Below are 15,766 nucleotides of genomic sequence, written 5' to 3' on the forward strand. Positions count from 1 at the left end.
ATGGCTCTGTGGCTGCAGTGCCTCCAAGAAGCAGCACCAGTTTTGCAGCCTGCGAAGCCCCGACACAGGAAGGGTGAAAGCTCATGTGTGTGGGCAGAGTAAAGCCAGGGAAGCTGGCCAAGGCCACAGGCTGGTGGCCAGGGTGAGCCTTGAGCCCTGGCTTTGCTCAGGCTTGCCCCTTCTTGGAGCTCCACGTTGTGCCCTGGGCTCCATGCCCGTGGGATGGGCAGAGAGCTGCTCCAGTTTGGGGAGCATCAGGGCACAGATTGTCTGCTACTCCTCACTGCTGGAGAGTGGAAGAGGGCAGGATCCTGGTGAGCAATTGGTAACGGGCAGCTCAGGGGCTCGTGGTGCCTGGGTGTCACAGGGCTGCCTGGGCTCACGCTTGCTGCCAGGCTGCTCCTCGCTTTGCACTTTGAGGTCTGGAGAAGACTCCGGCTTGTGTAATTGTGGGACGCTTCTGCTATGATTTTAAATTCAGAAGCCTTGCATCAAAGCTGGCTGAGCAAAGGGAGAGGAGGGAAAGCGCTGCAACTGCAGCAACGTGCCTGCAAGAGCGGGGCTCAGGAGGCAAATGATGTCCTGGATGTGGAGCGGCCCAGGTGCAAGCTGCACAGGATTGCCACAGGCAGGAAGTCAGGTGTGGCCAAACCAATGCTCCTCAGCTCAGCAGAGGACGGCAGCCCTCAGCTTGCATCATCACAGTGCTGGCAGTGGGAGGAGGAACCGAGTCCATCGTCTGGGCACACAGGGACAGAGGGACGTGGGCTGAGGCTGAGGCCAGCATTTCTTCTGTGCTGTACGGAGCCCTCGACCGCCCCGGTTACGATTGCTGCTGTGCCATTGCATCACTTACAGGTAGAGACAGAGCGGGCTGAGGCTGTGAGCAGGGAAAGCTCCTCAAGGCTTTTAGTCTAGAGCCCAAATGCAGCTTGAAATAAAACCCAACAGCCAAAATGGGGGATGAGCAGCTGACAAAGGGAGCAGCTCACCCGGTGCTGGGCCGGATCGAGGTGTTTCCTTCTTGGCAAGCGATGCTTTCCCCGGAGAGCGCGGTCAGTTCCTGAAGAAGGGATGCTTGTTTTACAGCCCTCGCCACCTCCGTCCTCGTGCACACCTCACTGTGCCCTCCCTCTGTCCCCTCAGGTCTGCTAAGCGCTCCAACCATGTTCAGCAAGAAGAAGAAACGCATTGAGATCTCGGCGCCCTCCAACTTCGAGCACCGCGTCCACACCGGCTACGACCAGCAGGAGCAGAAGTTCACAGGGCTGCCGCGGCAATGGCAGGGCATCATCGAGGAGTCCGCCAAGAGGCCCAAGCCCCTGGTGGACCCCGTGTGTATCACAGCCATCCAGCACGGCTCACAGAAGGTAAGCGGCTCTGCGACGTGCTGAGGGGAGCGGTTGAGGGCTGAGGGGTGATGGAACCGTTTTGGGAGGTGTTTGTGCCCCCTCCCAGGGCTGCCACGGAGCAGGTAAGCTGGCCGTTAGGTTCCTGAAGCCTTTCAGCGTGCTCCACAACCTACTGCTTTTTCGTGTACCCCCTCCTGCCCACATGGGAGGAAGATAAGTGCAGAGCAAAGCTTCTCCCCTTCCTCGCCCCACTGCGTTCTGCTGAACGCTGGCAAAAAAACATGCCAGGGGAAAACATGACCAGAGCTGTGCCTGTCCCTTCCCACCCCATCCTCTCCCTTTGCCTGTTTCCCCAAGCCACCCTTATGTCATCATTTTAAGTCTGGCTCGTCTGCTTGCCTCGGTTGAGGAAACCCACGCTGCCTCTGGTGTTCCTCTGCCTTCGCCCTCCCTAGATCCCTGACTTTGCTCCCTTCTGCTCTGCCTGGCTGCTCTCTGTCGGTGATCAGAAAAGGCACCGACACTACTGACACTACTGGGGCCATCCTGTGCCCCCCGCTTGGGTGAGATGGACTTTGGCAGGAGTAGGGAAGAAATCCCGATGGCTTGAACTGCAGGAGGAGAGTTAGGGCACGGTGCTGTCCGTGCGAGGGCTTCTGCTTTGCGGATGATCCTGGCAGCAATCCCCTTTGCTCAGTCTCACTCAGGCCGAGCTCAAAAATCAGCACCAGCCAGAGGAAGGGATGGGCAGTGAAGCCTTGTTTGGGCTGAGGAGCTGATGGCTTCCAGAAGGAGAAGGGCTTGCAAACATGCAGTGCGATGGTTGGGCTGTGGTGCTGCTGGGCAGCATGGAATCGTGGAGTTCTTTGCTATGAGAGCGGTGAGGTGCTGAACAGCTGCCCAGAGGCTGTGATGCCCCGTCCATCCCTGGAGGTGTTCAAGATCAGGTTGGATGGGGCCCTGGGCAGCCTGGGCTGGCATTAAACGTGGAGGTTGGTGGCCCTGCGTGTGGCGGGGGGTTGGAGCTTTGTGACCCTTGAGGTCCCTTCCTACCCTGGCCGTTCTGTGATTCCGTAGAGAAAAGGTTTGCGCATCCTTCCTGCAGACCTTGGAGATGATGCAAAGCCCAGGCAGCGCAGTAACTCTCTTTTAATACCCTTCTGCCTCCCCTCTAGCTGATAGCAGAGCTCGGCTGTGATAGCAGAGGAGCGGGGCCCCAGCAGGAGTTTTGCTGTGTTGGCCCCCAGCCAGGCTTCTGCTGGGAGTGAAATCTGCTGCCGCTGCGTGGTTTCTGATGATCATGTCTGTGGCCAAACAAAGCCCCCTGCGCTCCGGGTCCCGACCAAGCGCCTCAAGGCAGAGCCAGAACTCACAGCAGCCCCCCAGGACCCTTCCCCACGAGTCCCTGCTGACGGGGCTCAGCCTGGCATTGGCCCGTATGGGAGGAGAGAGACAGCTGGGTCCGATTCCCGCTCTGTTTCCTACCTCCTGGAGGGGCTCGGGACAGCACGGGCAGACCCCTGATCAGGGCTGTGGGGACACCGGAGCTGCCTTCTTCCTGGCCTCCAGCATCCCCGTCTGTGTGCGGATCCCGTGGGCCACCTCCTATTAACGGTGCTCTGTTCGTCGTGTGTCAGCGGAGATCCCATCCCTCCCCCCTCGTCCCGTCTGTGTGAGCCGCCCCCTGCCCCCGTCACCACCAGGCATTTCATTTTTATTTTTGTTTTATTTTCTTTCATTTTTATTTTTTTTTGTTTGTTTGTTTGTTTCTTTTCGTTCTGTTTCGTGTTCCGTGTTCCTGTCTACCTCTCGTCCCGCGTCCTGCACAAAGACCATCGTACGGGGCACCAAAGCCGCCAAGGACGGCTCGCTGACCTGGCTGCTGGATGAATTTGAGAACATGTCCGTGTCCCGTTCCAATTCTCTGCGCAGGGACAGCCCCCCTTTCCCACCCCGGCGTGACCAGCTCTGCCAGGAGAACGGCCTTACCGAGGATTTTGGCCGCAGCAAGGACAAGAGCTGCCCCGCACCCCGTGGCGAGCCCGACCGGGGCAAGGAGCGACCCCGCGAGCGGGACCCGCAGCGGCCCCGAGGCCAGGAGCCCGGCCCCAGAACCGGCGGTCGCCCACCCCCTCCCGAGTACCCCAAGCCCCCCCCTGAACGGGACGGCCCCGCCGACAGGGACTGCGGCGAGCGGGACGAGCGCGTGGTGCGACGGGAGCGCGCCGAGCCCTGCGACAAGCGGCCCAAATCCACCTACGGCAACGGCAGCAGCCCTCAGTCCCCCCGTGACAAACGCCCGCTCTCCGGGCCCAATATCCGGACTCCCAACATCCCCGTGTCCGAAGGGGTGATGAAGACTGCCCAGCAGACGGGACGACCCTTTAATACCTACCCACGGGCTGAGACCGACCCCGTCCGGGGCGCAGGTGCACAGGTAAAGGCTCCTCCGCTCCCCCCGCTCTGAGCCGCTCCGCTTAGCAGAGATCTCTCCTTCCCCCGAGCCTCGGGGGGCTCTCCTCACTCTGCCTGGCCTCCGCCTCCTACAACAGCAGCCTCTCTGCTCCGCTTCCTAAGCCAGCGCCAGCTGAACGGCCTTCTTCGCTTCACTTACGACTGTGTTGAAGACCACGGCACTGCGGGGGCTGCGTCTGTTCTGTGCTTTCCTCCCCGGGGCTGTGCCACGGCTCCTCGCGCTCTCCTCTTTCCTCTCTGGTCTCCGAAGCGGCCGCCTGTGGTCATCTATCCCCATTCCTCGCTGTCCCTGCTCCTTCAAACCCATCTGATGCAATTCGTTCCTCCGACGCCGTCCAGCTCCGCTAAGGCCTGGACGCGGCGGCGGCGGCGGTGCTTTGGGGCCAGCAGCAACATTCCGCACCATCCCTCGTGGCTCTGACGGCCCTCTTCTCTTTTTTGCAGGCTGAACCCCGGCCGGGCCGGCCGCAGGAGGCAGCACCCAACGGGCCAGCAAGCAGCGCCGCCGGCTCCTCTCGAGCCCAGCCCCCCGGCCCACCCCGCTCCAAGGTCCCTGAGCCCCCCGCAGGCCTCACCCCACACGCCTCCGAACCCCACCTGGCCCGTCCTCCACAGCCCGGCCCCCCACCCCCTGCTGTCGGCCCCCAGCAGCCCCGCTCACCCCAGCGAGAGCCCCAACGCGTCTCCCACGAACAATTCCGGGCAGCTCTGCAGATGGTGGTGGATCCGGGAGACCCACGCACCTATCTGGACAACTTCATCAAAATAGGGGAGGGATCCACCGGCATCGTTTGCATCGCCACAGTGAAGAGCAGCGGCAAGCTGGTGGCTGTCAAGAAGATGGACCTGCGCAAGCAGCAGCGGCGCGAGCTGCTCTTCAATGAGGTACGGGCAGCGGAGCCCTGGGGTGCCTACGGGTGTCAGATACAGCTGCTTTGGGACTGGGAGCTGGGGCTGCCGCTCGTGGGGTTTTGCACCGGGAGCTTTGTTTCTCCCCGTGGCTCTTCTCGCCGTTCCGGAGAAGGGCCGATTACCTCTGCCCATCCACGAGCCCCTTTGCCCACCCCACCAAACCCAGCCCTGGGAGATGGGCACCGGCCGAGCTCACCCCGTTCTACCCGCAGGTGGTGATCATGCGGGGACTACCAGCACGAGAACGTGGTGGAGATGTACAACAGCTACCTGGTGGGCGACGAGCTGTGGGTGGTGATGGAGTTCCTGGAGGGCGGCGCGCTGACCGACATCGTGACGCACACCCGGTACGTGCCTGGGCCCCCCAGCCCCTCTCGACCCCCTGGCCGCCCCCCCCGCTGACCCTCTGCCTCCCGCAGGATGAACGAGGAGCAGATTGCAGCTGTCTGCCTGGCCGTGCTGAAGGCCTTGTCTGTGCTGCACGCGCAGGGCGTCATCCACCGCGACATCAAGAGTGACTCCATCCTGCTGACGCACGACGGCAGAGTAAGTGGTACTGCCACGGTGTGGCCCCTCTGCAACTGCTGCTCCCCTGCCCTGACCTCGTCAGGGTCTCATCAGGAAGTCTGCATGGGATCAGCCGGGTGGCAAACACCATCGGAAGGGCTCTTATATTAAGCTTGGCACGTGTGCAGCGCCGTGCCTCCTCAGGGCGCCCCAAGTGCTGGGCTTTGAGCCTCAACCAGAGGCTGCTCTGAGCCCCCAAATCTTTCTCTGGAGTTCCCTCAGTTTCCTGGAGGTACCAAAACACCACCGGGAAACACCAGCGACACAAACACCGAAGGCACTGTGGTCGGAGGCGGACCGACTTTTTACGTGGTCTAACAGGACCAGGGGAGTGGTTTTAAACGGAAAGAGGAGAAATTGGGTTAGAAATCGGTAGGAGGAACCTTTTACTCGGTGTGGTGAGGCTGAGGCACAGCTGCCCAGAGAAGTTGTGGGTGCTCCATCCCTCTGGGTGCCCGAGGCCAGCAATGGGGCCCTGGGCAGCCTGAGCTCCTAGGAAGCGTGCAGCTCGCAGCACAGGTTGGGGCTGGGGGTGCTTTGGGGTCCCTCGCAACCCAACCCTTCCAGGATTCCGTGCTTCTGTGATCTCTGGGATCCTTTCCAACCACTCTGTGCTTTTGCACTTCCGATCACACGGGAGCAAGAGAAGCTTTTAGAGGCTTTGAGGCTCTTTGAGATGGATCTGCAGCCTGATGCTCTGCGAGAAGCAGAGGGGTTGTGAGGCGACCTGGAGAAGCTCCGGGCGACAGGGTTGATCCCGGAAGGCAGCGCTGAGAACGGAGCATCCCTGCCTGGTGCTGGGGGCAGCACAGCGTTCTCACGAGCCGCCTTCTCCGGCCTCCAGGTGAAACTCTCTGATTTTGGGTTTTGTGCCCAAGTGAACAAGGAGGTGCCGCGGCGGAAGTCGCTGGTGGGGACCCCGTACTGGATGGCACCGGAGCTCATCTCTCGCTTGCCCTACGGCCCAGAGGTGAGCCTGCAGCACAGGGGGGCTCTAGGGGTGCAGGGAGGGGGGGGGGGATTGATGTCAGCCCACCCACGAGCCCCACAAACGTCCCTCCTCCCCTGTGCAGGTGGATATCTGGTCCCTGGGTGTGATGGTGATCGAGATGGTCGATGGGGAGCCGCCGTATTTTAACGAGCCGCCCTTAAAGGCCATGAAAATGATCCGAGACAATCTGCCCCCCAAACTGAAAAACGTGCACAAGGTAAAGGGGGGGGGTTGGCTGGGCGGCTGCAATTGGGCAGCGTCGCTCGAAGCCCCCCCCCCCCTGATTTCCCCCCTCCTGTCTGCTCTGCCCCTCAGGTCTCCCCCTCTCTCAAGGGCTTCCTGGACCGCATGCTGGTTCGGGACCCGGTGCAGCGGGCCACGGCCAACGAACTCTTGAAGCACCCCTTCCTGGGCAAGGCGGGTCCCCCCTCCTGCATCGTGCCCCTCATGCGCCAGAACCGCATGCGGTGAGGAGCCCCGCCGCCGTCCTCGCCGTCGCCTCTTAACTGGATTTGTGACTGTGCCGCTACTGTGGGGGCACTGGGGGGGTCCTGGCCCCCCACGCCGTACTACTGAGTCGGGAGCTGGCAGGGGACGGCGGTGCGGCCGCGCGATGGCACCGGCCCTGTCCCCGATCCTTCCCTGCAGAGGTTTGGGAACCGGGGCTTTTTCCTGACTGCTCGGGATCTGCTGTTACGGCCACCCTGGGATCCCTTTGGGCCATCTCAACTCAGTCCCGTTTTCCCCCCCCCTCACCCCCAAATTTTTTGTTTTGTTTTCCCCTCTTCAATCTTTTTCTATCCTTTTCTGGCCCTGTGCCCTGCGGGAGGGCCGTGTCCAGTTCCCCCCAACCCCAACACTACAGCCCCACGGCCACACTACTGATCTGGGTCCCCCCCCCCCCCTCCCAACACTTCTTTTTTTTTTTTTTCCCCCTGTTTGTTTCTGGTTTGTTTTTTAAACAAAGCTATTTATATTGTCGTTTTGTAACGCCACAGCGCTGGAGTGCCCCAGGGTTGCTATGGGGCCCCCTGGAGATTACACGTGTCCTTTTGGAGAGCGCCGTGTCCCACTGTGGTTTTTGGGGAGGGTGGCGGAGGCGCCGTGGGGTGGTGGGTATGGGGGCTATGGGGACCTGCCCCGAGGTCACCCTAAAGCTGCCTCTGCCTCATCTCCCCCAAATAAAGTAGCGGCAAGGCAGGAGCTGCACATCCTCAGGCTTTATTGGCTACGCTCAGAGCTGTGTGGGGTCAGGGGTTGGGGGGAGGTGGGGGGGCTGGCACAGCTCACGTGCCCACCTCTCACTGCTGACCTGTTTGTGGTCCGTGGGGTCAGGCAGGGGCCGATTCTGATCCCGTGGACGTGTTGGCTCGCGTCGCTCCGCAGGGCCTTGCGTTGGCCCACGTGGGCCCACTTGGGCGTGCGATGGCTGGTGGTGACCCGCATCTGCGTGACATGCAGGGCTGCAGGAGGACCAACGAGCTGCTGGTGCCGTGGAGCCACGCCGACAACCCGCAGCCTGTGTTGAGCTGCGCTCACTCGCGTTGACCCAGGTTGATGAGGGTTTGACTCGCATCGAATGCTGTTAGGAGCGCGGCCTCACACTGACGAGCGGTGCCCGGCGTGGACCCTCGTTGCCTGGTTCACCCCATCTTGGTGCACGTTGACTCACGTTGACCCACATTGACTGGTGTCGATCCACATTGATGAACGCCGCCCTGTGTTGGTCTACACTGACTCTTTCACCCCATGTTGACCCACGTTGACTGGTGTTGACCCACGTTGACTGGTGTTGACCCACGTTGAGTGGTTCTGCCCCACGTTGACCCACGTTGACTGATGTTACCCCATCTTGGTGCACGTTGACTGGTGATGACCCACGCTGAGTGGTGTTGACCCACATTGAGTAGTTCTGCCTCGCGTTGACCCACGTTGACTGATGTTACCCCATGTTGACTCGTGTTGACCCACGTTTACTGGTGTTGACCTACGCTGAGTGGTGTTGACCCACGTTGAGTGGTTCTGCCTCGCGTTGACCCACGTTGACTGATGTTACCCCATGTTGGTGCATGTTGACCCACATTGACTGGTGTTGACCCACGCTGACTGGTTCTGCCCCACGTTGACCCACGTCGACCGATGTTACCCCATGTTGGTGCATGTTGACCCACGTTGACTGGTGTTGACCCACGTTGACTGGTTCTACCCCACGTTGACCCCAAGCTGCGTGGAGCAGCCCCGAGCGGCCCTGTGCCCTGCTCAGCTGCACGTACAGTAGTAGGACCTGATGGCATTATTCCAGTTCAGGAAGAGCCCCCTTCTCACCTCCTGCAGCCTCGGGAAAGAGCCTGCCGAAAAGGTCTTTTTGTTGCCTGTCTTCCCAGCCTTGGACCAGACCTTCAGCTCGCAACGCTTTCCCACCACCAACGAGGAGACTTTGCCGGACAAATCTATGGACATGTAGGGGACGTCGGAATCTGGAAGCACGCTGAGCGAATTGCCGGCGCAGCATTCGTCGTAGTAAACGCTGTTCTGGGTGTAGAGCTGAGCGCAGAGCCTCGTGCCGTTGTCCGGCTTCAGATCGGCCGAGGTCGGGCACTCAGCCCCGCACACCGCCAGCACCGCCGCCAGCACCGCCGCCAGCACCGCCGCCATCTCGTCGTGCCGTCTCCCGCAACCGGCGCCCAGATATACCCGATCCCAAGGATGCGGGAAGGACGGGAAACCACCACGTGTCGGCTCCCACTCCACGTGCCGCCCTGTCCTTCCTGGGAAGGGACCCAGCTGCACAGGCCTGACCTTCTCCATCCCACCCCAACCCCCCCCCCCCCCCCCTCCCGGGACCACCAAGCCTGGGAGCGAACCCAGATGTCACCGCCAAAGGACACGGTGTCCCCCCTTCCCCCTGTGCCAAAAGCCGCACCTGGGCCGTTCCCAGCCGTGGCGGGGGGGGGCACAAGGCCGGGATCCGATGTGACGGGGTGGGTGGGATGGGGGGGACGAGGCCAGGCGGCTGCCGACGTCTCCTTGACCCCTCACCCCCACCGACGGCAGCGGGTAATTAGCGGTAGGAAGCAGCAGAGGGCGAGGAAAGAGGTGGGGGGCATTCAGCCACGCCTCTCATTTGCATAGTAATGAACCCAAGGCTCGCCCGTCTGGCAATCGCAACACCCCCCCCCCCCCCGCTGCCGTGGCCCCGCCTCTCATTTGCATATCGGGCAATTTGCATATCGGCCGTCTGTGCCGAGGGGAGCGCCCACTCCCCCCCCGCCCCCCCCCCCCCCCCCCCACCAAAACAGAAGAGCGGTTCCCTCTGCGCTTCACACACAAAAGGTTTAATGGCCCCGGGTTGGGGGGGGGGGGGGGGGCACAGGTTTTTAATGTAAAAACTTGTGTTAAACACTGCGGAGGGCCGGGGGGGGCCGGGGGCGGCTGGTGGGGGGGGGGGGGGGTAACGATGGGGGTGGGAGGAGAAGTGGGACTTTGGAAGGAGGGGAGAAACGAGTCGAGGGGACACTGGGGGACAGATAGGGCATGGGGGGGGGGAGTGGTAGAGGGGAGCTGTCGCGGGGGGGGGGCCCGACCCCCGCGGGGGTATCCAGACCAGCCAGATCGGGGGGGGGGGGGCTGCGGGGCTCGTGTCATCTGTGCAGACATTGCGGGGGCTTGCGCGGGGCCCCCCCGCCGCCACCCGGCCAAAGGCACCGCGGGGGGGGCCGGGCGCAACGTGTGTCGGGGTTGTTGGGGGGGGGGGGAGGAGGGGGGGAGCGAGGAGGGGGAAGCACCCAGGGGCGCCCCGGGGGGCTGGGGGGGAGGGGGGGGGGGTAACGAGTGGGTGCATATGGTGGGGGCACCCAAAGGTGCTGAGGCTGCACGGGGGCACCCGTGGGTGTCCGGGTGCCCCGGGGTATTGGGATCCGCGGTATCCCAGGGGTGCAGAGGAACACCTAAAGGTGCTGAGGGGCATCCAAGTGTGTATTTGGACCCCCCGTGTTCGCTGGCACCCAATACTGCGTTGGGGCACCCACGGGTGCAGAGGAGCCCCCCTCGCCCCCCAACCCCCCCCCCCCCCCCCCCCCAGCCGTTTTCAAGCCCCCGCAGCTCACCAGCACCTGGAGCCACTTCCAGCACCCAGAGCTGCACCCGTGGGTGCACCAGGGCCCAGGGTGCATTCGGACTCCCAAAGGGTCCACTGGCACCCAGGGGTGCAGCAGAGCACCTGAAGGTGCAGAGGGGCATCCAAGGGCACACTTAGACCCCCCCCACGTCCACTGGCACCTATTGAAGCTGGGAGGCACCCAAGGCTGCATTTGGGCGCCCAAAGGTCCACGGGCATTCGAAGGCGCAGAGAAGCACCCCGCTCTGCCTTCCAGCCCCTAAGGGCACCCAAAGGCGCTCAGCGGCACCCGGAGCCGCTTTTGGCACCCAAGAGCGCACCCGGGGGCACCTCCAGAGCCGCCTCCAGCGCCCCGGGGTGCCGCCCCCCCCGTCAGACGGTGCTCTCCAGCATCCAGTGGGTGCTGCCGAAGGACGGGCGCAGCGCTGGCAGCGCGTCGGGCGCGTCGAGGCGCGGCAGCGATCCGTGCCGCCGAGTCCGGGCGCGCCGAGGGAAGCTGTGGCTGGGAAACAACGCACGGGAGCCGCCGGGTGCGCTCAGAACCGGAGGCGCCGGAGGAACCGCTAAGGGCTGCGGCGGAGGCGGTTCGGGTTCCGGGGCTCTGTGGGTGCCGTTGGTCTGCGAGCAGACGCTGGCGACGGCGGCGGGAGGACGGCGGGCGGCTTTGTAGCGAGCGGTGAGGATGAGGATGAAGACGAGGACGGAGGCGGCGATGGCGGCACCGATGACGATGATGACGGTGCCCCCCAGGAAATGGGGCCGGGGGGCGGCGCAGCCCGGGGTCCCCCCAGCGGTGGCGAAACGGACGCAGCCCAGAGCCCGGGACGCGGGCGGTGCCGCGGTGCCTTCGGCGTAGAGCGCGGAGACGCACAGGTCGTATTCGCGGCCAGCGGCCAAATCCCGCAGCACGAAGCTCCGGCTGGACGGGGGCAGCAACCTGCGGGGAAGGGGGGGTGGAAAAGGGTTGGGGGTGGGGGGCGGCTCGGGGCCCCTGCAACGCAACACGCCGCTCCGCGGCTCCACGCGGCCCCTGCGGCGTTGAGAGGCGCGGCGCAGCCCCGTGCGATGCCCTGCGGTGCTCCGCGGCGCCGTGCGACGCTCTGCACGCCCCTGGGTCTGCGCCGTGCCATGCGATGCCTCGCAGCCCCGTGCGATGCCATGCGGAGCCCCGTGACCCCGCAATCCCATGCAGTGACCCCACAAACGCTCTCCTGTCCTGCGACTCCCAGGTTGGATGGAGCCCAGGGCAGCCTGGGCTGGTATTAAAGGTGGAGGATGGTGGCCCCCCACGTGGCAGAGGAGCTTCCTGATCCTTGAGGCCCTTTCCAACCCCGGCCATTCCATGATTCTGTGACTCCCATGCAAAGCCCTACAGCGCAGCGCTGCTCCGTGCAACACCCCCAGGCCCGAGCCGTGCTCTGCAACGCCCTCGAGCGACACCTCGCCATGCCTGGCAGCTCCGTGCAACACCACGCAACACCACGCAACACCCCGTGGTCCCGCACATCCGAGCAGCGCCACAACGCACCACCAACGCCACCAAACCCCACATCCTGCAGCCTCGCATCCCCCCTCCCCACTTTCCGGAACGCCTCGCAGCCCAAACCTGTAGACGAGCGAGTCGTCGATGGAGCTGTTGTACTGGATCTGGAACATGCGCAGCCCAGGCACGTGGCGCTGCGGCAGCCAGCGGATGCGCGCCGACGACGCCGTCAGATCCGCTGCCACGATGCGTCGCTCCGCGCCCACCGACAGCGATTCGTTGGCTCCAGCCCGCGCCATATCCGAGGGGCCGGGACCGGCCTGAGCTTCCCCGTCCCCATCCCCGTGCCGGTGAGGCACCGGCAACGGCAGCACCGCCACCTCCACGCGCGCAGCGGCCTCCCCGGCAGCGTTGGACGCCACGCAGGTGAAGGCGCCGTGGTCGCGCAGCGTGGCCACGCGCAGCTGCAAGGAGCCGTCGGCACCCAAGGCTCGCCGCGAGCCGTTCTGCACCAAACGCCCGTCGGGGCCCAACCAGTGCAGGGCGGGCGGGGGATCCCCGTTGGCCGCACAGCCCAGACGCAGCGGTTGCCCTTCCAGCACCGCGCTGGGACTGGCGGCCGCTCCGGCGATGTGGGGAGCGCGGCACGCCAGCTCTTCCTCGGGCACAGCCCAGAGCAGGCGGCCGGCGAGCGACGGCGGCGAGGCGCAGCTCTCCAACCCGTCGGGCCGTGCCAGGCGCCGCAGCCACAGCAGCTCACAGTTGCAGTGTAACGGGTTGCCTCCCGCTGCCAGGCTGGGCCCCGGCGGGCCCGGTACCGGGGGCAGCGCCCGCAGGCGGTTGGCGGTCAGGTCTAGACGGGCCAAGCGCGGCAGGCGGCTGAGCGCCGTGGCGGGGACGCGCTCCAGCAGGTTGTGGTCCAGAGTCAGCGTGGCCAGGCTGGCCATGGCCGCCACCGCCTCCCAGGGCAGAGCCGGCAGGTTGTTGTGAGACAGATCCAAATCCTCCACGGTGGCGGCGAAGGCGGCGAAGGCGGCGGGCTCGATGGCGGCCAGCTGGTTGTTGGCCAGGATGAGGTGCCGCAGGCTGGCCAAGCCGCGCAGCTGCGGGCCGCTGAGCGCCGGCAGCCGGTTGCCGTCCAGGTGCAGCGCCCGCAGCGCCCGCAGGTCAGCGAAAGCACCGGGCGCCAAACGGCGCAGCCCGTTGCGCGACAGCGTCAGGTGAACCAGGCTGCTCATGTTGGCGAAGTCGGCGCGGCCCACGGAGCCGATGAAGTTGTCGGCCAGGCGCAGCTCCACGGCTCCGCGGTCCAGGCTGGGAGGCACCGCCAGCAGCCCCGTGCGGGCGCACAGCAGAGTGGGGCTGGGGGCGGCCGCGGGGCAGAGGCAGCGCGGGGGGCAACGCTGAGCCACCGCCCCCAGCACCACCAGCGGCACCAGCAGCTTCGCCATCCTGCGCCGGCCTGGGGGTGAGCCCACGTCAGACCATCCCGCGCTATCCCGGCTGCGAGCCCCTAATCCCACGTATGATCCCGCACCCGGCCCTACGTGTGCGTGTGATCCACATGCAACGCGGCGTGTGATCCCATCACCCCGGGTAAAGCGTTCCCGTGTGACGCCGCAATGTTAATCCTGCGTGATCCCAGGCGTCACCCCACGCGTGTGATTCCACGGTCCCGTAATCCCACGTCAAACAATCCCACGTGTGATCCCACATACGATCCCCTGTGCTCCTGCCCCCACCCCCACGTGGCCCTGTGTGTGATCCCGAGCGATCCACGCGTGATCCCGCGTGACCCCGTAACCCTTTGCACGACCCCCTCTGATCCTGTATGGGATCCTGTGTGTGGCTCCCATCGCAATCCCACCAGCGACCCCATAAGCTCAGTACCTCCTCTCACAGCTCCATCTTGATCCCGACCGGGTGCTGCCACAGGGCCTGTGGGAGAGGGGATGAACCAGTATGGACCAGTACACACCAGTACGTCCCACTACGCCTCTGTACAGCCCTGCATGAGCCAGGAAGGCCTGGAACAGCACAGAAAAGCCCAGTACAGCCCAGTATATTCCTAACACGACCCAGTATGGTCAGTGTGGGCACAGCCCAGTGTAGACCAGTACAAGTCATAGCAGTGCAACGTAGTGCAGGATGGCCCAGTATGGCCCAGTATGCCTCAGTATAGCCCACTCTGGCCCAGCACAAACCAAAATGGTCCCCAGTATGGGCCAGTATCGCCCAGGACGATCCAATGCAGCCCAGCATGGCCCAGAGTAGCCCAGTATAAACCGACAGAGCCCAACCTAAGCCCAGCACGGCCCTGTCCAGCCCAACGCAGCCCTACGTAAACCAGCGTGACCCAGTGTAAGTCTTACACGGCCCAGTACAAGACAGCACCGCTCAGTGAGACCAGTGCCACCAGTAGACTGAGTGCAGCCCAGTATGGCCCTACCCCAGAGCAAGGCCCAGCACAACTCAGCACTGACCAGCATCGCCCAGCATAATGCAGTGGGACCCAGCACAACTCCAAAGAGCCCAGTGCTGTCCAGTATGGCCCAGTTTGTAGCCCAGTGCAGCCCAGGAAGGCACAACGCGGTCCAGCAGAACTCAGCACAATACAGTAAAGAAAGCCAATATTATGCCAGTGTAACACTCAACAAGGTCCATCCCAGCACAACCCAGTACCGCCCAGTAAGACCCAGTGGGGACCAGAACACTGCAGTGAGGCTCAGCACAGACCAGTACCTCCCAGTACCACCCAGTACAGAACAGTGCTGCTCAGCAGGTCCAGCACAGCACAGCAGGTCCCAGTACCCTCCCAGTATAGAGTAGCACAACCCAGTACTGCCTAGCAAACCCTAGCAGAGGTTCCAGTGCTGCCCAGTATAACCCAGCTCAACCAGTACCTCCCGAGTATAGCCCTGTATGGCCCCCTGCTGCCCAGTACAGCCCAGCAGGGCCAACAGGTCCCAGTATAGCCCAGTATAGAGCAGCACATCCCAGTACAGCCCAGCACAGCCCAGCAGGGGCCACAACAGGTCCCAGTATAGCCCAGTATAGAGCAGCACATCCAGTACCGCCCAGTACAGCCCAGCAGGGGCCAACAGGTCCCAGTATAGCCCAGTATAGAGCAGCACATCCCAGTATTGCCCAGTAAGGCCCAAGACAGCCCAGTATAAAGCATCACAGCCCATCGTTGCCCAGTAGGCTCTGGTACCACCCAGTATAACCCAGTGCTGCCCAGTATAGTCCAGCACATCACAATACAGCCCAGCACCACCCAATAAGGCCCAACACGGCCCAGATCCACCCAAAGCAGCCCAGTACGGCCAGTACGGCCCGGTACCACCCAGCCCGGCCCATCCATCCCCCGCTCCCCCCATCCATCCCGCATCCCGAGGTTCCCTCCCCTCCCCGAGGTACCTGGGTGAGGGCTCAGCCCACGGCCACTCCCATCGCGGCTCCGGGCGTTCGGGGCCCGTTCAGGCCTCGCCCCGGCGACGACCCATAGACGGGGGCGGCCCCGGTCCGGCGGGGCGGGGAGTGACGGCTGGTGGCTGTGCGGGCGGAGCGGGATGGGCCCGCCGTGCCCGGAGCCGGCCCAGGGCCGCCGCTCGGAGCCGCAGCGCCGCCGGGGCGGGGCGGGGCGGGGCGGAGCGAGTGGGGCGGGGCGGGGCGGGGCCGCTTTCCCGCACCGGGGGTCCCACACGGTGCGTGGGGCCGCGTGGACGGCAGCACAGCGCGACGGCTCCGCGGCGGCCGAGGCTCCGCCTCCTGCGAGACCACGCCCCCTGCAAGCCACGCCCCTCCCCTTTCCCTTTATAGACCACGCCCCTTCGTCGGGCCACGCCCCCGCAGCGCTCGGCGTGACC

General features: G+C 64.2%; 3 protein-coding genes across 3 annotated transcripts; 1 reads left to right on the forward strand and 2 right to left on the reverse strand.

Annotated features, from left to right (window-relative positions):
- Positions 1-1,166: 1,166 nt before the first annotated feature.
- On the forward strand, positions 1,167-6,768 carry PAK4 (p21 (RAC1) activated kinase 4; the record flags this gene model as incomplete). The annotated part of the gene is given in 8 exon segments (XM_079548020.1): positions 1,167-1,370; positions 4,287-4,712; positions 4,952-4,966; positions 4,968-5,086; positions 5,159-5,285; positions 6,151-6,276; positions 6,380-6,514; positions 6,613-6,768. Coding segments are annotated over 8 exon segments (1,308 nt in total).
- Positions 6,769-8,556: 1,788 nt separating this feature from the next.
- On the reverse strand, positions 8,557-8,952 carry SYCN (syncollin; the record flags this gene model as incomplete). The annotated part of the gene is made up of 1 exon (XM_079548012.1): positions 8,557-8,952. The coding sequence occupies one exon, from the start codon at positions 8,950-8,952 to the stop codon at positions 8,557-8,559; it is 396 nt and encodes a 131-aa protein (XP_079404138.1).
- Positions 8,953-10,786: 1,834 nt separating this feature from the next.
- On the reverse strand, positions 10,787-13,348 carry LRFN1 (leucine rich repeat and fibronectin type III domain containing 1; the record flags this gene model as incomplete). Its single annotated transcript, XM_079548011.1, has 2 exons — positions 10,787-11,351; positions 12,021-13,348. The coding sequence occupies 2 exons, from the start codon at positions 13,346-13,348 to the stop codon at positions 10,787-10,789; spliced, it is 1,893 nt and encodes a 630-aa protein (XP_079404137.1).
- Positions 13,349-15,766: the final 2,418 nt, after the last annotated feature.

This window comes from Tetrao urogallus, assembly GCF_951394365.1.
Source record: "Tetrao urogallus genome assembly, chromosome: 38".
In the NCBI taxonomy this organism is placed as follows: Eukaryota; Metazoa; Chordata; class Aves; order Galliformes; family Phasianidae; genus Tetrao; species Tetrao urogallus.